Source organism: Cupressus sempervirens, chromosome 3 (assembly GCF_028749045.1).
Source record: "Cupressus sempervirens isolate cs-2001-9-10 chromosome 3, ASM2874904v1, whole genome shotgun sequence".
NCBI lineage: Eukaryota > Viridiplantae > Streptophyta > Pinopsida > Cupressales > Cupressaceae > Cupressus > Cupressus sempervirens.
The window spans coordinates 1,043,382,593-1,043,403,402 of NC_143120.1; the positions used below are offsets into that span (position 1 = coordinate 1,043,382,593).

The window sequence follows — 20,810 nt, forward strand, 5'->3', positions numbered from 1 at the left end:
TCTAAGCGCATGATGGAAATGAAGTCTAAACTTGAAAAAAGGTTAGAAGAGAAGATTGCATCATTACATGAATCTTCCTTAAGGTCTTTACATGCATGTGAGTCACCTTCTTTGAGGTCATCCTCTTCTTCTAGGTCTACATGCTCTACTTCAAGACATCAAATGTCTTCATCTTCTAGATCTAAAGACCTTTGTAGAGAACAAGCACTTGAGCCTATGCCAAAATTTCATGATGGACTTAGCTTTGACGAAGATAATGATGAAGACATGAACGCATTCTATTCACTTGAGAAACAACAAGAAGATCCTAGACATACTTCTAATAGAACATTTGCCCCCTTGGAAGATTCTTATGATGACACTTTGCAAAAACTTCTTGGTAATAAGATCATCATGTTACCTAAGTCTAGCTCATATGGAAACCCATTCTTGGATATCTATTGTGCTTATCATCAACATAATGAGCATAGTACTTCAGATTGCATTGAGCTAAAACATAAAATCCAAGATCTTATTGATAATGGAATTATTGATACCTCTAATGATTCATGTGATGAGGATACTTTTCTTGAGCAAGATCATATTAATGAGCCTATGTCTAGTGATGGTTTCCTTGATACCTCCACTTCTTCCAACACTCGTGCATCACCCAACACTTCAAATCTTTCCAACATGCCTCCATCAAATAAAGAACCTAATGCTTTCCACATAGACTACGTGTATCCTCAAGGGCTACCTCTAAAAGAAACTCAAGCTAACCTTCACTTGGCTGCAAACCTTTTCCATGCTACTAATCCTAAACATCCTCAACCTTCATGCAGTACTATGTCTAATCTAAACACTACTCCATTCACTCTTCATTCTCCCTTGTCCTTGGCAGTGGCTCCATGTCAAGAGGACTCTCAAAAAGAAGAAGCTATAAATTTCAAGAAAGATCAAGATCAAGCACCCTTTCATCTCTTTCAAGATTTTTCCCTTCCATATCCTATAACTTGTCCACCTCCTAAGTATGATGAAGATACCACTTCCATTATCTCCCTTGAGCTTACTGAAAATTATGAGAAAAGTTCTCTTCATATGCTATCCAAAGCTACTTGTCAAGATCAAAGCATCGCCTCATGTTCTACTTCTCCACATCCACTTCAAAATTGTGCTCAAGCTTCAAGTGCTTCTATTAAAAATGTTGTTCCTATCAAAGGTACTTATGAGTCTATTGATGACTTTGACCATGTTGCTCATTCTAAAGATGTTGATATCCCTTTGCATCTTCTAAATCTATCCTTGGTCCTTATCCATCTAAGCTAAAGCATTCAAACCTTCCATCCATATTGGGGCCTTATGTTCCTCCATCTCCTACAAAGACACTCATCCTTGATGACTTTTCACCCATCTATACATCTAAACCAGTCATATCATCCTTATTCATCCACAAATCCCAATTCCTTTGGAAGTGAGAATAAACATAAGAATCCATTGAAAAATGAAGATCACTATGTCCCATCTAATCGACATGTGAATGCTAAGAAGGAGAATGCACAAAAGAGACCACAAAGGTCCACTATTAAAAAAGCTAAATCAAAGAAAATATGGGTTCCTAAACCCATTATTGAAGAAATGTGTTTTGAAGTATCCAAAGGAAAATCTAAAACTATATGGATTCCCAAGTCTCTTTTAGAAGACTTGAATATTGAAAACACTTCAAAGTTGACATTCAAGCTTCCAAAGGCTTCCATTCCATCTTCTTCCAAAAATCTTTCTAAAAATATTCCAAAGCCTTCCACTCCACTTTTTTCCAAATCTCTTCTACCACCTCATACATCTAAACCTCAAGCTACTTCATCCATGATTCCTCCATCATTCCAATACCCTTCAAGGTGTGTGTCAATGTTGATCTTGTCCAATATTTCAACTACCCTCATGAAATCCTCTAAAGCTTACACTAACTTTCTATACATGAATTATTATCCTCCATATACTCTTCCTACTACCATTTCTCTTTCATCACCCTATCAAAATCTTTGAGCATACCTTTCTATGGTCTTGGCTTATCATGACTTATCTTTTCTATAGGAGCACTATCTACATTCAAACAGCTTGAGCTCTTTCTAAAAATTCAAAAAACAAAAATAGGAAAAGAAAAAAAGCAAAAAAATTTTTAAAAAATGTGCCTTGGTGAAAACTACTTCTTGTGGCACCTTAGATAAGTACCATGATGAAAACCTGGCAAACAAGCATCATGCGTAATTCTTCCATCATCCATCTATCCCTTCTTCTCTCTTTGATCTTGACAATATTGAGCTATCTTTTCATAGTGGCTATCTTATCCATGAGATTTTCTATTGTGCTCTCCCATTCACTCATAGCCTCTATCTTGAGCTTTATTCTTATTGCTCTATCCCATTGCTATACTATCTAGTTGACCCCTTGGTCTTGATCATAATAAATGAAACATGGTTCTCATAGGTCTCTTGACATGGCTACTCTTTTGGACTACATGCTTCATGCTATCTCACTTGTTGGCTTCACTGCTTATCCTACATGCTATCTTGCTCATTTCTTCCATTGCTTATCCAAAACATGCTTCATATGACTATTTCACCTCTTTTCCTAGCTTGGGTACTCTTGAGGAGTCAGTCCTTGAGGATCACTTTCACTTGCTTCACATTCCTTTCTTATGCATCTTTGCTTATCTATCGGCTTGTTTTTCCATCGTGTCCTATACCTTGCTAGACATTGGGAGAAAATGATGTGATCTTGCTTGAGAACTAGTGATCTCTAAATTATTCTAAAAAATTCAAAAAATCATATATGATTCTAAAAAAATCCAAAAAAACAGAAAATGTCCTAAAAAAAAGATCTTCTTAGTGAAAACCTAGCAATAGGCACTTTGATGTATCACCAAAAAAATCAAAAATACAAAAATACAAAAAAATTGAAAAAAAAGTCCTGAAAAAATCTATCAAGTGGTGAAAATCTGGAAACAGGTGCTACTTGAAACCCTTGCACCTATGTCTATCAATCTCAATCACCTATTTTGCTACACATTTCTTAGCTTGGAATTGTTTCTTGTCCTCATCTTGGAGGCACAACTGCTTCACCTATTGAGGCATTCTTGTGCATTAGGGTTTCTTTGACAACTCACAAAATAGTGTTTCTCAACACTTCCCCCACCTTGACATCTAGTGTTTTTCAACACTTTTCAAATAGTTTACCTATGGTCTCCGATGTCACGATATTTCTCACTATCAGAATCAAGTCTTGAACACACGCACTTTAACACTTAAACAACTGAGCTATGCTGATCTTTATCTACTTTGTGTGATGTCTATGACAATTTTGTTACTATGTGTTCCCTCCCTAATAGTCTTTCGAGGATGTCATTGACTAGAAGACTGGGGGCATGGGGCATGTTTTCTTGATTTCTACTTGTGGGTATACTTTGTTTGTCTATAGTGTTGTAAGCATTTATGCTTGACCTATTCAACATTTTGACTTACAAATGTATCATCCTTGACTGTTTTGCAATATTGCACTTGGGGTTTATCCTGGCACTTATGCCTTGATACAGGTGTAATCTTGCTAAATTAAACTTAGGGAATCTAATCACGTAGTTATCTTGACTTACATGTCTCTGATGCTTAGATTGGATTTCCACATACCTATCTAATATTGATCATATTCATATCCTCATAGTTATACTAGTGATGGTTGTATGATCTCATGATGTCCCTAAATAAATGCTCAATGATGAAATTAAGAGTCTAAATGTTATGCACTTCTTGCTAGTAAACCACTTTGCATATTAGCTTGCATTTTAGGTTCATTTTCTAGCTTAGTCTTGCATTCTTGCATATGGGGAGAGCTCTCTCTTCATCTTTTTTGTGGACATATCAGCTAACTCCTTTCATATATTTCTTTACTTTTTTCTTGTTCATGTCTTTTCACCTTCTTAATCTTTCACTTCATCTCTTTTCTATCTTATCATCACATTATATAAAGTTTTGACCTCTTAAATAATTTTGATGTCTTGGATTCATTTTCGGGATCGAAATCCAAATTCGAGTTTATCTTGATGGTCAAAATTGTCTTTTAAAATTCTACTTTCTTCTGAGCAGTTAGCTGACCTTTTGAGGTCTAATCTCTGAATCATCACTGGGACATCTTCATTTCTTCATGTCTTCATCATTTCCATACTTCATATCTACTTCAATTCACTGTTTCATGTCTAAAATCACCTTTCTACTCATTTCAACCTAATTTTTATGATATATCCTTCAAGGTCAACTCTAGTCAAATTGGGGCATTTTATCAGTTTTTTTATAGTCATTCTTGGGTTCTAATCATCTATTTGTCATCTTGGACATTGCTATATTCTAGTTTTCTCATGTCTAGCCAGTTTTTGCATCCCCTTACCTTATTTCAATTTCGATCCCGAGGGGTCAGAAATACTCTATCACTGATTGCTACAACTATATATTTCTTAAGAGCATTTGTTTGATCTTGTCACTTGTTCTCGATCTATCTACTTTGCTAAGTGTTAGCATTCTTCTTGAATTCTGACATCATCTTTCCTAGTGTTCAGTACTACCACTATCAGGCTGTACATTTAGGACTTGCTATCTTTTTCTACATTTCATTCTTCAAAATCAGACATCTATATCTACCACTGCCTACTTGGCTTCGATTTTCTTTGACATAATGTGTTCCCAGATCGATCACGCATTAGTCAAAGAGGGGCAAATGTAATCACCTAAAAATGGTCATCTAAACTATTAGCCCCCTTCTCAACATTTTGGCTAAATTAATTTAATCATTTACCTAGACCAAATTGCTAATAATCAATTTATATGATTATAACCTATAGTTTGACTATGTTATCCTAAGTTCATTATTTGATTAAAAGAACATGTCCCCTTTTAATTAAATAAAAGAACCCATTCTTCTAACCCACTTAAAGTGCACACATAAAGTCCTTTTTCTATTTTGCAATTAAAAGAAAAGGCTTTGTGACTTTTATCTTATATGACAAGTCAACTTATATTCTATTGATTGACTTGTGTGTGCACATGGATCACTCCTCTTTTTGAATTCCACCGTTGATCATCCACCATCTTCATCTCGATCTCTACCGTCCATACATCTTTAAAAGGGAGAGAGCTTTCCCCCTCAATCAATCCTCATTTTGAATATTGTTATGCTGCAGGTTTTCTAACAGGTTTCTTTAGAGCTTTGTGGAGAACTTCTATTTCTTGTCTACATTCTCTCATCCATGGCATCATGGCATTCTAGCTTAGCTTAGCTTTCATTTTTACATGTAGCTTAATCTCACATAGCTTAATAATGGTATTGTAACACTCTCATACATGTTTTAGCATAGCTCCACTTTGCATCTCATTCTAGCTTAATTTTCATTTGCATTGCATTCTTGAGGAACTCCTTGGGACATTTGCATTTTTGCATCTTGTCTTTGGAACCTCTCATTGCATGGTTTACTAGCAAGAAGCACATTTCTAAGGCTTGGCTGAGAGCCTTCATGCTTGAATACTAACTTCTTGCACTCCATGGATAGGGAGCTCTAAGCCGGCATCCAAGCATTCCGAACTCATGGAATCGTTTGGATAGAAGGGTTTAGAGTGGGACACTTTTGAGTGTACACATAGCACATCATATGTAACAAATATATGCCACCAGCATGGACAGAACAAGGATGAATTTGGCCTTGGATATGACAATGGACATAAACCTGCTGCTAGGAAACAGAGAGTCGAATACAAATTCAGGAAAACAATGGCCAAAGTAACATGCCTCAAAGGGCAAGCAGAACTAACTTTTTAGTTTTTACACAGGGAACAAGCAGCAAAAGAGTTATGGGGATCCCTCCATGCTCATCTGCAAGACAGCAACTGCGCAGTCGGAGAAATGGCATTGTTGGTGCTTATTCTCATCCTATTGTCGTGCTTCAAATAATTTGAAAGTGCCCAAAACTTTGATTTGATATTTAAAAATTACTATTAATATTTAAAAAACTAATAGTTGAGAGTATTTTAACTAAGTTGCCAATCCTGGTTCAGGTTTCAGTTTGGTTTGCCAGTTCAGTTTGCACATTCAGTTAAAAAAATTGGCCATTAGATTCATTTTGGATTTATCCAATCAAACATATAGAGCACAAATAAATAGATATGTAAATACTAAAAGTGAGAATTGAGTTCAGAATTTCTATATTATATTAAATTAAAATATATTAAATTTTATCAAAATCAGGTAAGGCTGTTCTCTATTTGTTCTCATGGAAGAGCCCTACTACGGAGCAGCAAGGCTGGCTTTCCTTTCATGAGCTACTTTGTATCAGGTCAGCTCTCTCTTCACAAAGAAGGAACTACCCCATTGAGAGGGTTGGGACAACCTACCACCATACTATAGTTCCAGCCCTGTAATAGTAGGGCTTAATTAATCAGCCCGCTGGAATAAACTGATAGACAATACCCTCCCACAATATACATACCCTCTGTCATTAATCAGCCTGCTAGAATTAGCAAATATCGAAAGCAGCCCTCCTGGCAAGATATATAACCAGGGAAGGAAGGGTATTTTCTATCTGCCGTAAGGATATATATCATTGCTAGAAAGGATCTGTCTATTGCTTATCTGCAACAAGTCATATTAAATTTAATTAATTAAATTTAAATATAATTGTATCGAGTATTAACATTTATACATTATGTTAAACCAAGAAAATATTAAAATTTAATTTAATTTATTAAACTTGGACTACTTAACTAAATATAATACTATTTAATATTGGACTAGACCTACAATAAATAAATATATGTTACATTTAATATACTGTCCCTGTAATCAAACTAATTAGCCTTGCTCATCTCAGCAGCAGGAGATGAATGCCATTGTAAGATAGTCAAGCAGAAGAACCAAGGGTGCCAACAATCTAGCGGCCAACAACAGCTATATGGGTGGAGGGATTTCATGGAGGCAATGCAGTGAGCAGGAGAAGACATTGCAAATGTGCAGCAGACTCCTCAGCATGTCACTGTCACACCATCCAGTAACTATTTGACCAAGCAGACAAAAAAATTTAAAAAATTAAACAACTGCTTTTATTTTAGCAATGGATTTCCTTTCCAGTTACACAGCAACAAAACAATAGTTAAATTGCAGCATAACATCAAACAGAAAATAATTCATGGTAGGAAAAAACATTATAGTCACAGTAAAGATGAAGTAATAGATTACTAAGAAAGATTTACTGATTCATCTCCTGCACTGGCCAGATCCTGGTCCAGTTCATACATGATCCAGATTCTGATTCCATACTCCAGTGGATTCTGCCAGTAGGCATACCAAGGACTGTATTCATCCCAAAAGTATTTGTGAGTACTAAGGTGAACATGCTAAGAAGGGATCTCTTTTTTCTGCATTTGGAAACATTTGAGCATTGGATCACAGTAGCAATTCTGGACATCATATGTTGGAACAGCGAAGGGATTATTGTCTTCCACGAAAAGCTGCAACTCTTCTGTGGAGCAATATCACTCACTCATGAAGTTACCTAGGGAAACTATGCAATCCAAAACATTCTTGATGCTATGGTAATTGACTCTGGCATACGAATGATTTTCAGCAGGACACCACACAGCTTCAAAACCAAACAGGAATAATCTGAAACTAGCCTGTATGATTATAGCATAAATCCATGTTGGAGAATCATTTGAATGGATTTGTGGTAATGTTTTGCAATAGGCAGTATTGATACAGCCCTTCACTATGGAATACATGATCTCCATGCTGCCATTGGAACTATGGCTATTGCAAATATGTTTGTATGTGATGCGTTCACCCTCACTACGATTGTTGTGCATAAATAAGAATGAAATGAAAATGGAAAGCTTTTTAATCATTCAGACTTTATTTAATAATATCATTTTTTTATATTATTATAATAATATTACTAAGTTACCGGTACTTCCCCTTTTGACTTCACATACGGGTACGGTACATATCGGAATCAGATACGTCTAAAATACCCCGTGGAATCGAACAGGGTTCGATTTATTCTTATTTGCAATGAATCCGACTTTTTTTTGGATGATGTGGCGATTTGAATGGCGCAGAACGAAACGAAAGTGCAAAACAAACATCCGCCCACGTCAAACGACTGGAACTGTAAATCAACGGCAGCAGCAACTGGACGACAACGGGAGACCTGCAACTGGGACGACGGGAGCTCGTGAGCAGGAGTCGACTGGCACCATAGTCTAGAGAGTTAAATGATTATTGACAGGTTTATGACGACGGGAGCTTGTGAGCGGGAGTCGACTGGCCGCGTGTATGTTCATTTTAATTTTTTTTTTAATTTATTTAAAGTTATAAACTTTTAAACAAAGTTTTATCTATAGTTTATTGTAAGTTTATAATATTAATATATTATTGGGTTTACAGTTTTTTCATATGTTTATGTTTATTTTAATTTTTTTTTTTAATTATTTGAAGTTATAAACTTTTAAAGTTTTAAATACTATATATAGTTTATAACTTTAATATATTATTGATATAAAAGGTTTTTCAAGTTTTTTAAAAATTGTATATATTATTAATATATATATATATATATATGATTTTTATATGTTATTTGTACAGACGTATCCAGACGTATCCAAACCCCCTTCCCAAAAAGTTGTCGTACCCACGTATCTATATCCGTGCCCGTACCCGTACCGGTAACTTAGTAATAATATTATATAATAAATAAATATCACAACATTGGAGTTTAACTAATTGAAATTAAAGTAGTACTGTGAATCAGTTTCTGGATTAGATTGTGTGACAATTTTTACCATCAACGTTTCGAATCACACTACGTGATCCATCATCAGGATGAGAGAGCAAGAGATGTCAAACAAAATAAGTGGCAGATTTAGCCTAGACTAACCAAATAAAAGAGAACAAGAGTAAGGGAGAGCACAAACACCGAAGTTGAGCCCAATAATAATAAATATAAAACTAAAAACAAGACAAAAAAAAGAGAGGGAGAAAAGATTCAAACAAAAATGATGACACTCAAGAAGAAGGAACAAGAAGGAAATAAAAATAAGAATACCAAGAGAATAAATAAAAACCTAAAGGAGTTATATAAATAAATAAATATGTATATATTTATCCATGTAAAAAGGAAAACACCTAAAACCTTTAGAACAAAAAATACGCAAGAAATATCTTTGGAATAAATACTTAATATATGTATGCAATACACGTATTACATATAAAAATATATTATAAAAGAGAATCTATATATATGTGTGTGTGTGTGTGTGTGTGTGTGTGTGTGCGTGTAATATAAACATATATATTAAACATATAAACATATATATTACATATGAAGATATATGTAATCTATATGTTATATATCTATATATATATAGATATATGTAATGAAAACATATATATTAAACATATCAATATATATAATGCATATAAATATATATATATATATATACATATATATATATATATATATACATATATATATATATACATATATATATATATATATACATATATATATATATACATATATATATATATACATATATATATATATATATACATATATATATATATATATACATATATATATATATATATACATATATATATATATATATATATATATATATATATATATATATAAGAATTTATTATATATATGAGGTATAGACACAAATTAAAACACGTTATATATATATACTAAACTGCTAAACAACTAAACTGAACTACAAATAAATAATATGCCGGGGAAATACACTAAAAAGAATTAAGCACAAACAAGTATATGATAAGCCTCTAACAAGCAAGAATAAGATAAACTAGAACAAGAATGAAATATTTAAGTAAGATATATATATAGGAAAGGAGGAAAACAGTACAAAATAGAAAGGAAATAAGAAATTAGGAATAAAAACGAAGAGACATAAACGGAAAGGAAGAACAATAAAAGGAGAGCATCAGATAATAGGAAAATAGAAATAAAAATGAAGAGACACAACAAGAAGGAAGAACCAAAAAGGAGAGCAGCCAAGCAGGAGGGAAGGAGGGAGCGGGGAACTAACCCATACAACGAGGGTGTCTATCCCTGGAGAACAACAAGGGAAGCCATGAGGGGTTGAGGGCCCAACCATCATCGCGATTAAGGTTTGATGGGGTGGTTGCTGATTTCGATGGCTTCTTTGAGCTTTCTTTTGAAATAGTTGTCCTCATTGGAAATGATTTGCGTATTCTCCAAACATATGTGATGTTTGGAAGAGAAAGAGTGTTCAGCTAAAGCTGATTTGTACACCCTATCATGCTTGATGTCCGCCACATGCTCTTTGATACGAGTGTTGAAGGAACGACCCGTTTCTCCTATATAGGGTGTGCCACAAGAGCATGCCACTTTATAGACCCCTGAGTTGGAAAACATATCTCTGGGGTCTTTGATAGGTGGGACATGATTCCTGATCTTGGAAAGGGATCTGAAGGCAACACGCAAACCATTTTTAGAAAGGATTTTGGCAATTTTTTGGGAGATGCCTTCCACAAAAGGGAGGGAGGCATGCAAAACGAGAGGGGGGAGAGCCAACGGTTTAGGGTTCGAGGGGGCAAGGTGGATGGACCTAGCTTGCTTGAGGGCTCTAGCAATCTGCCTAGAAGAATAGCCATTAAGCCTGAAGACCTAGCGGAGATAGTTAAGCTCAAGGTTTAAGTGATCATCATCACAAATTCTATGGGCCCTCAAAGCCAAGGTCTTAAGAATGCCCAGTTTATGGCTAGGATGATGGTGGGAGGATGAGTGAATGTACAGGTCCGTATGGGTGGCCTTTCTAAACACACGACGACCAAGGGAGCCATCCGACTTCTTGATGAGCAAAACATCAAGGAATGATAATTGGTTGCTAGACTCGAGCTCCTTGGTGAATGCAATAGAAGGTGTTATGCTGTTGATGTGTTGGTGGAACTCGTCTAGTTTGTCCAACCCATGAGGCCAACAAACATTAGTATCATCAACGTATCTTTTCCACCACTTAGGTTGAAGAGGGAATGAACGAAGGGCTATCTCTTCAAAATGCTCCATGTAAAGGTTGGCTATAATAGGGGAGAGAGGGGAGCCCATGGCCACTCCATCAACCTGTTCGTAGATGACCCCTTGGAAGGAGAAAAAGGCTGATCTAAGGCACAACTCAACCAAACTAGCAATCTCTGCATTGGTCTTGCTCTTCACAAGCTTAATGGAATTGAGAATAGGAACCTTGGTGAAAAGCGAGACCACGTCAAAGCTTACCAGGATATCATTGTTATCCAGATGGGTGTCCTTAATGAAATGGACGAAGTGGGTCGAGTCTTTAACAAAGGAGTTAGAATTACCCACTAATGGGGAGATTAATTTGGCCAGATGTGCGGCCAAGGGATAGGTAGGGGAGCCTATGGTGTCAACAATAGGCCTAAGTGGGATGTCCCTCTTGTGGATTTTTGGAACCCCATAGATACGGGGAGTGATTTCCTTGGAGGGGACCAACCTTTTCTTGATGTCATCATCAAAGGACGAGGTCAAGACACTCGCTTTGACTTTTTTCAAGATTTTGCCACAAGGGTTACGAGATAAGGGTTGATAACTATGCGAGTCAGAGAGAAGGCCTAACATCTTGAAGACATAGTCTTGCCGATTCATAATGACGGTAGCATTGCCCTTGTCTGCTTTGATGATTGCTAAGTCATTATGCCGCATTAAACTTTTGAAAGCGAGAAGCTCGGCCTTGGGGATATTGTGCCTAGGCGATTTGGCACGTCTGAGGGCGACTGCACAATCTTGCCTTATAACTTCAGCAACATCATTGGGGAGAGAACGGATAGCGTTCTCAATTTCTACGAGGAAGTCAACCCGCAGGATGATGTGCGGAGTCATCGCAAAATTGAGACCCCGCTTCAAGAAGTCAAAAGCGAGGGGGTCGAGGGTGGCGTCGGAAAGGTTGACAACCAATTTGCAATCCCAATTGGTTACAAAATTGGGAGTGACCGGTGGGTTGAGGTGGCCCACGGGAGGACAAGGCTCGAGCGTGGACGAACTAAGAGGAACGGGCATCGAAGCCTCTAAGGGAGGAGAGGGCACGGTTGGATGAATAGCCTCGGCCCCCGATTTCCTAGTCCTAATCATCAAGCAAGGGGAGCTGGGTTCAAAATGAGAAACAGTCGTACTGGCGGAGACACTGGGGGGATTCTTAGCCACGTGGTCAAGATTTGCCTCTAGCAAAGAAAAATTCGGGTGGTTGGAAAGACAAGATGTGAGGGTCACATCAACGCTAGACAAATGATGAGGTTTAACGCTGAGAGGGGCTCGAGGTGCCGCCACCACCTTAGAGACATCAGGTTCACCATAAATGCAACAAGAGGAGTGCACTGCGGTAGATGACGTACCTGGGGTATCCAGAGAGGAGCCGTTGGAAGGAGGTAGCCGTTGGGAAGCCTCAGCCTGTGTGTGGGAGCTCAACCAATCATAGCCCACAAGGATGTCACCGGGGTGGGAAGCCAAAGACGTAGAAGAATGATAGTTTAGATGCTTCATTCTAGCATGAGTATGCGGATCCAAGACATTGGGCGGAGAAGATTGCATCAAGTTAGACGCCCCGAGCTTCTCAACTGTGACGCCAGCTACAAAGGAGAGAGCGGGACTAGTCTGCAAAGGGGGAGGCAGCAGGATACTTGAGGTGGACGTCTGCTTCACTGAACTGGCACGATCACTGTGCTGAAAAGTAGACGCCACCTTGAGCTTAACCATCTCCGCCAGGTCTTCAAGCTTAATGGCTATTCTTCTAGGCAGATTGCTAGAGCCCTCAAGCAAGCTAGGTCCATCCACCTTGCCCCCTCGAACCCTAAACCGTTGGCTCTCCCCCCTCTCGTTTTGCATGCCTCCCTCCCTTTTGTGGAAGGCATCTCCCAAAAAATTGCCAAAATCCTTTCTAAAAATGGTTTGCGTGTTGCCTTCAGATCCCCTTTCCAAGATCAGGAATCATGTCCCACCTATCAAAGACCCCAGAGATATGTTTTCCAACTCAGGGGTCTATAAAGTGGTATGCTCTTGTGGCACACCCTATATAGGAGAAACGGGTCGTTCCTTCAACACTCGTATCAAAGAGCATGTGGTGGACATCAAGCATGATAGGGTGTACAAATCAGCTTTAGCTAAACACTCTTTCTCTTCCAAACATCACATATGTTTGAGAATACGCAAATCATTTCCAATGAGGACAACTATTTCAAAAGAAAGCTCAAAGAAGCCATCGAAATCAGCAACTACCCCATCAACCTTAATCGCAATGATGGTTGGGCCCTCAACCCCTCATGGCTTCCCTTGTTGTTCTCCACGGATAGACACCCTCGTTGTATGGGTTAGTTCCCCGCTCCCTCCTTCCCTCCTGCTTGGCTGCTCTCCTTTTTGGTTCTTCCTTCCTGTTGTGTCTCTTCATTTTTATTTCTATTTTCCTATTATCTGATGCTCTCCTTTTATTGTTCTTCCTTTCCGTTTATGTCTCTTCGTTTTTATTCCTAATTTCTTATTTCCTTTCTATTTTGTATTGTTTTCCTCCTTTCCTATATATATATATATCTTACTTAAATATTTCATTCTTGTTCTAGTTTATCTTATTCTTGCTTGTTAGAGGCTTATCATATACTTGTTTATGCTTAATTCTTTTTAGTGTATTTCCCCGGCATATTATTTATTTGTAGTTCAGTTTAGTTGTTTAGCAGTTTAGTATATATATATAACGTGTTTTAATTTGTGTCTATACCTCATATATATAATAAATTCTTATATATATGCAATATATATATATATATATATATATATATATATATATTGATATGTTTAATATATATGTTTTCATTACATATATCTATATATATATAGATATATAACATATAGATTACATATATCTTCATATGTAATATATATGTTTATATGTTTAATATATATGTTTATATTACGCACACACACACACACACACACACACACACACATATAGATTCTCTTTTATAATATATTTTTATATGTAATACGTGTATTGCATACATATATTAAGTATTTATTCCAAAGATATTTCTTGCGTATTTTTTGTTCTAAAGGTTTTAGGTGTTTTCCTTTTTACATGGATAAATATATACATATTTATTTATTTATATAACTCCTTTAGGTTTTTATTTATTCTCTTGGTATTCTTATTTTTATTTCCTTCTTGTTCCTTCTTCTTGAGTGTCATCATTTTTGTTTGAATCTTTTCTCCCCCTCTTTTTTTTGTCTTGTTTTTAGTTTTATATTTATTATTATTGGGCTCAACTTCGGTGTTTCTGCTCTCCCTTACTCTTGTTCTCTTTTATTTGGTTAGTCTAGGCTAAATCTGCCACTTATTTTGTTTGACATCTCTTGCTCTCTCATCCTGATGATGGATCACGTAGTGTGATTCGAAACGTTGATGGTAAAAATTGTCACACAATCTAATCCAGAAACTGATTCACAAAACTATGATGGATTGTGGAAATTTGATCACATTAATAAAGTAGTACTTTCAAGTTTTAAGGTAGTTTTGTTTATTATAGGATGCTATCTAGCATTCTGCACTTAATTTCTGTTTTTAGGCTCAAATTTGTATATATTAATATTTCTGATTTTTTATGACAATTGTGTGAACGAATTTTACCACCACAATATTTTTCCTAATCCATAAACCAAACCTGAACCAGCTACTTAGAAACACGTTAAACATGATAAATAATTATTCAAAAATAACTTATGGTCTTCTTACTTCCACAAAATATCAATGCTTGCTTCAGCCTTCTTACCTGTTGCTGATAAGTCCCATAACCAGGATAAGCACCATAAGCATACATAGCTGGATCTTGTGGAGGAGGAGCATAACCATATGCCTCATATCCTTGACCATAACCATAAAAAGCTCCACCACCATTCCATTGGCTTGCATCAGGTTGGGGTTGTCCACTCCAGTTTGCAGGCTGCAGATAGACATTCATTTACCCATTAGAGAACTGGCACACGTATCTGTTTAATAGACAGATCTACAAGAAGCAAGACCATGATAATAGTCAAGCAAAAGAAGACTGGCCTGCTTGTTGGCTGGAGAACGACCCCAAGAAAGGCGAATAGTTTGTTGCCCAATAACTGTACCATGCAACCTTTGCAAAGCTTGCTCAGCAGAGGACCTAATGAAATCAGTTGTCTGAAATTAGAGACTTAAATATAAGACAAGTATTAGTATGTTATTATATATTTCAAGGACAACTGCCAACTAGCCAATTAATGCATCAGATAGGTTTCATATCATGCTATGCTTCAGAATTTATCAATTTCTAGATTACATAAGATGCAATGCTTCAAAACTGATGAATTTCCCATAAACAGCTAGTTGCTTTTCACGCAATATCAATCTCTATGCAAAATATAAATACATATAGCAAAATAAGTTAATAACACATTTTTGAAGCGTGGTGTTGAACCAAACCTCAGAGTAAACTGCACAAAACCACATCCCTTTCCCATAGGTATTTTCACATATATAATCTCTCCGAACTGCCCAAAAACCTGCCTTAAATCTTCATCTGTTGCATTGGGATCTAATCCGCCAACAAATATCTGCATGGCACAGTTGAGAATCAACGAAGGAACATATATACTAAAATAACTTACAAATTTGTATATAAAAATCAACCACTTACAGTAGTATTGTTTGGATCATTATCTGATTGGTAGCCTTGACCGGCTGGAGCACCGTATGATGGGGTCTGATAGGAACCTGCAAGAAAAAGCAGATTAAAATTGATTACCAAAAACGAACTCCATGAATATATACATATACATATATATATATATATATATATATATATATATATAAAGAAGAGAAATTTGTTCAGATTCCTGTTGTCTTTCAGGGGATCAATTTCAGATGCATCAGCTGTTTTAATTTCAGACACTATTCAAGGTAGCAATAAAAAAACACCATCCCATTCCTTGATTAATCAAGATCACAATGAAGAAACAGCATCCAATACTTTGCTTGTTGGATGGACTACAACACTAATCAATATTTCAAGGAATATCACAATCTCCTTCCAGGTTTCCCAATTGGATGTGTCCCTTGGCGATTAATGTAATTTGTACCCCTCATTTTTTATTTATTTTTAAAACTTTGCAAATAAAGATAACATAACAATTCAAATAGAAGGTTTTCTGATAAGGAAATTCAGTAATGAATCTATAATGTCCACTTCTCCACGCTAAACCTTTCTAGCGCCTTGTTGGTCTATCTTTCCATCTAGATAGGCTAACGGTATTACTCTAGAGGATGTCAGCCAGTCATAGGAATTTATTTGGTTTTGTTTGGGAAAATATTAAAGTCTAACGAGCTTTTCTATAGTTAAGTCACCTTGTGTTATAAAATGGATCTATAAAGTTACTTTATGCCTTACAAACATTTTTATAACAAAAGTAACTTAAGTGACTAAAAGACGAAAACAACTTTTAGCCCACATTGTTTTTATTTGAGTTGTTTTTTCGAGAGATCTTCATGGTCTACCTTGGACCATGGTGAGCAACAGGGATAGCAAATTTCTCAGCACTTTATGGCAAGAATTATTTAGACTGGCATGTACGGAATTGACACCCAACATGAATTACCACCCACAAACAGACGGGCAGACTGAGATAGTGTAATATTCCGAATAGGATATTTACCGATTTCTCTTTTCCTGATATAATGTAATATCCCGAATAGGATATTTACTGATTTCTCTTTTCCTGATATAATCAGCAATAAAACTTTATAGATAATTTCCAGCACAATCGTAAACAGTATAGATACCAACCGGCACTTATCCAATCTCTTTAAGAATATAATATTCGGATTCAATTACAAGAACATGCAATACGAGACAAGAATAAAACCAACGGTTCTCCACAAGACAACAATTCGTTATTTCCAAAATAACATTCAAGATGTCGATCTGTAATGTCCCCTTTTTAGCATTCATAGCATGATGTTGTCGTTAGCCTATTTCCCCACGATCCCGTAGGCTAACCAGGACATTAAAGAGGCTTAGAGGCCATTTGGCCTAGATAGTTTCAGTTGCAGGTCTTTCTAAGGGGTTTTGAGGCAACTTTGGGCATACTTACTATTTATAGTGAGTCATCTTGGACATGGGCGGACATCCAGTGGCAACGGTATGTCGATGGTAATTGTTTAAAATCGACAAGAAGACTTGTTTATCATTGATAAGATTTGTTATACATTGATAAAGCTATTTTATAAAGTTAAATTTAAATATTTAACTTTATTAATGCATAGACTATAGTTTGTGGGAAATATTTAAATTAAAAGAGTCCCTTTTATTTTATAACACATTGAAGACATAAGTTACATAAAGGGAGTTATCTTTTATCCCACATTGAGAAAACGAAAGATGGAGCTCTTGTGAGGACACTATAAAAGAAATGGAAGAGCTTCTTTTTAGCATGGTTGGAAATATCAAAGAAATTGGAGAATTTTCTGGAGGTTATGTCTCAATAGTTTGAAGGACGAAATCCCTTCAAGCTGAAAATCTTGACGCCATTGAAAGATATGGTCTTGAGATTCAATAGGGTAGCAATCCGAAAAAGCAGAAACGAAAAAGCAGTCTGAAAAAGCGGAACCGAAAAAGCAGGCGGAAAAAGCGGAATCGAAAAAGCAAGTGGAAAAAGCGGAACTGAAAAAGCGAGCGGAAAAAGCGGAATCGAAAAAGCAAGCGGAAAAAGCGAAACCGAAAAAGCAGTTTGAAAAAGTAAAGCAGAAAGGGCAGCATTGAAGGAAAATTATTACAGCCATCTACAACCAGGTGCCCTTGTTAGTATTTTTTTTTTTAGTGTATTATAAGTTTCAGCTGTAAGTGTGCATTATACCAGCATTGTCATTTTGGTAATCCATGTAAATGCCAAAGTCTTGGCCATATTTCATGAGCATTGTATTAGAAATTTGATTGCAATAAAAAAGATAATAGTTGCTAGTGTCATTTAAGCAATTCAATCTCATTATTTATCAGCTAGATAGTTTGCATACCAACTGTTTCCAAAAATGTCAGTTGGCTGTAGGTGTTCTTTTCTCATGCTTAGATCATAATATATGCACTGAATATTGTCAAAATTAGGAGCACACTCATGTTAGGTCATTGTGTAGTTCATTGTAATCTTCTATCACTAGATTCTCATTGATGCAAATTGGAAAAAAGTCATTTAAAGCAAGCTGAAATACTATATCAGTCATATGTCTCTTGCATGTGAATTGTTTGATAAAATTCTTTGAGCCTTCAATCAGCATCTTTGAGAGCAGATTTGAGGAGGGTTATTACAGTGGTATCAGAGCTTGCTTGCAAAGTGTTTGACGAAATGTCAAACAACTTAAGTATAAAGATTTTTGGTGTTAGAAGAAGAATAATAATATGTTGGGGTCTTTACAGTGGTATCAGAGCTTGCTTGCAAAGTGTTTGACGAAATGTCAAACAGCTGAAATATAAAGATTTTTGGTGTTTGAAGAAGTTATAACCTATTGGGGTTATTACAATGGTATCAGAGCAGTTTCCTGCCATCCTGTAGAGGTCTTATTAGGAATTTGGAATAGTAAGATAGAGAGAAAAAAATGTTTGACAAAATGAATGCCGGTCCAAATCAGGGAAAGGAAAGATTCTTATAGTTATTAGACACCTTAGCACAAGGACAGCGATCAGCAGAGCAAAGAGCACAGGAACAGAGTCAGAGATTTGAGCTTATGATGCAGATGATGGCTCGTCAAATGGGGTTGAATGCTAATGTGGGTGGAGGAAATAATCAGAATGGTAATAATCAGGATGGGGCACATAATGGAGGCAAACAAGTTGGGAACAATTTCGGTCATGCACCCCAGCAAACTAGGACAGTGAGTTCGAGGCCCATGGTTCCAACATTTCCTCCTAGAGCTCCAGAGCAACCTGTACCAGAGCCCCAGATCACTGATATACAGGACCAACTGAGGAGAGATTGGGAAGCCGGAGGTCCAGATTTTATAGCTGCAATTACCCTTAGGGAGTATATAGATGTGCGGATGAAGCATATGCCACGTGGACATGACAGGAACCAGAGCTATGAGCTACAGAAGAAAGTAGGGAAACTTCAGTTAACATATTATGATGGCTCGGGGAACTCTACAGCAAGAGCTTGGGTTCAAAAGCTTGACACATATTTTCAAATGAACCCTATGCCTAAGGAAGAAGCTATTAAGTATGTAGCAATTCACCTGGATGGATTAGCACATGAGTGGTGGCGTCATGGTATGGTCACTATGGGTCATGCACTCATTACCTCCTATGTGGAGTTTAAGGAGAGACTGATTGAACGTTTTGATAGGCCTAAGGATCGTACCTTCCCTATGACAGGCAGAAACTTCTATGAGGAGTTTAACAGACATGCTGATTCAATACAGGGAGACATTAGCACATCTTCAGGTAATGGTTTATCTGCATCATCTTCACAAGCAGAAGGGGTTAAAGATGTTGTGCAGGTTGAGCCAGTTGCATCAGAAGGTGATATCACAGACACACCAGATTGCGTGATTGACACAGATAGTGATTCCAGTACAGTTGGGCTGGATGAAGTTACTGCAGTTGAGGATATTGTCATGTTTGAGGATAGTACAGTTGATCAAAAAGTGAGCATTCATGATTTTGCTGAGAAAGAGTACCAGGCACAGTTGGATGCTTCTTCACATGAGATAGAGGCTAGTAGCTCTTTGTTTGGTTTGGCAAGTCAGCTGAAGACAAGGGACAAGAATATTGTCACGGCTTTATCTCATCATGATAGGATACATGGATTGATTGAGAATCACATTTGGATGATTCAACTGCAAGAGAGACGGAAAGAAGTCACAACAGGTTCTTCTTGTGACGACTTACAGCAGATCAAGGAAGGCATGGAGGCAATGAAGTTGGCTCTCCAGGATTCTGAGAGACATGTGGACGAGCGTTGTCTTGAGGTGAGTTTAGTTCGGGAGTTAGCGCATATAGCAGGGACTCAGTTTCCTTTTACAGTCGGGTCACATGTTGATGATGATATGAGTACATCTAGCATTCACACTCTGAATTCAGAGACTGTAGACAAGTTCGTGAAGTCGGTATTGTTCACATTACTCAGGTGAGAAGTTTACTTGAATTGCCAGTTGGTTTCCGTTCATGGATTAGATGTTGGGATCGTTTTAACCGGAGATATTTATCATTCTTTGGTAGTAGTATCTGTTGCACCATCATGGACTTGATTAGTAGTTTGCCAAGTGTAGTTCTCATCCATGCCAGCAGCTTGTTTGATGCTAGAATTAGTTTTTACACACCTTTGTTGGGCATTGTTCATGTATCCAGTCGACCATTCTTGTTGGAATGGGTTGATGATCTCTCAGATATGACAAAGTTTACAGAAGAGTCCCAGGATCTGATTATTACAGATGACACCCAAGGGGATGTGGACAATTTTGAGGACTTAGTCTCCTCAACAGTTTCCTTTGATACAAAGGTTTATGTTGATGCTTCAGTCACTCCGTTTGATAATACAAGTTCAGCAGTTGGACTGCAAAATTTGGATGGCAGTATTACAGACGATGGCTATTATGAGGTTACTCCTTTGGACAGTGTACCAGGGGTAGAGTATAGGAGTTTGACCAGCCAGCACAATCATGTGTCTAGTCAGCTGAGAGTTAGTGAGCGAG

The 20,810-nt window shown here is 36.9% G+C and overlaps 1 protein-coding gene across 1 annotated transcript in view; it reads right to left on the bottom strand.

Annotated features, from left to right (window-relative positions):
* Positions 1 to 20,810, bottom strand: part of LOC149570303 (polyadenylate-binding protein RBP45-like) — an 85,898-nt gene that overhangs the window by 24,502 nt on the left and 40,586 nt on the right. Inside the window, exons 3-6 of the mRNA XM_089822929.1 lie at positions 15,772 to 15,848; positions 15,558 to 15,688; positions 15,162 to 15,258; positions 14,881 to 15,051 (exon numbers count right to left, since the gene is read on the bottom strand). Coding sequence (XP_089679055.1) covers positions 14,881 to 15,051; positions 15,162 to 15,258; positions 15,558 to 15,688; positions 15,772 to 15,848 — 476 coding nt within the window. The remainder of the gene's footprint in view (positions 1 to 14,880; positions 15,052 to 15,161; positions 15,259 to 15,557; positions 15,689 to 15,771; positions 15,849 to 20,810) is intronic.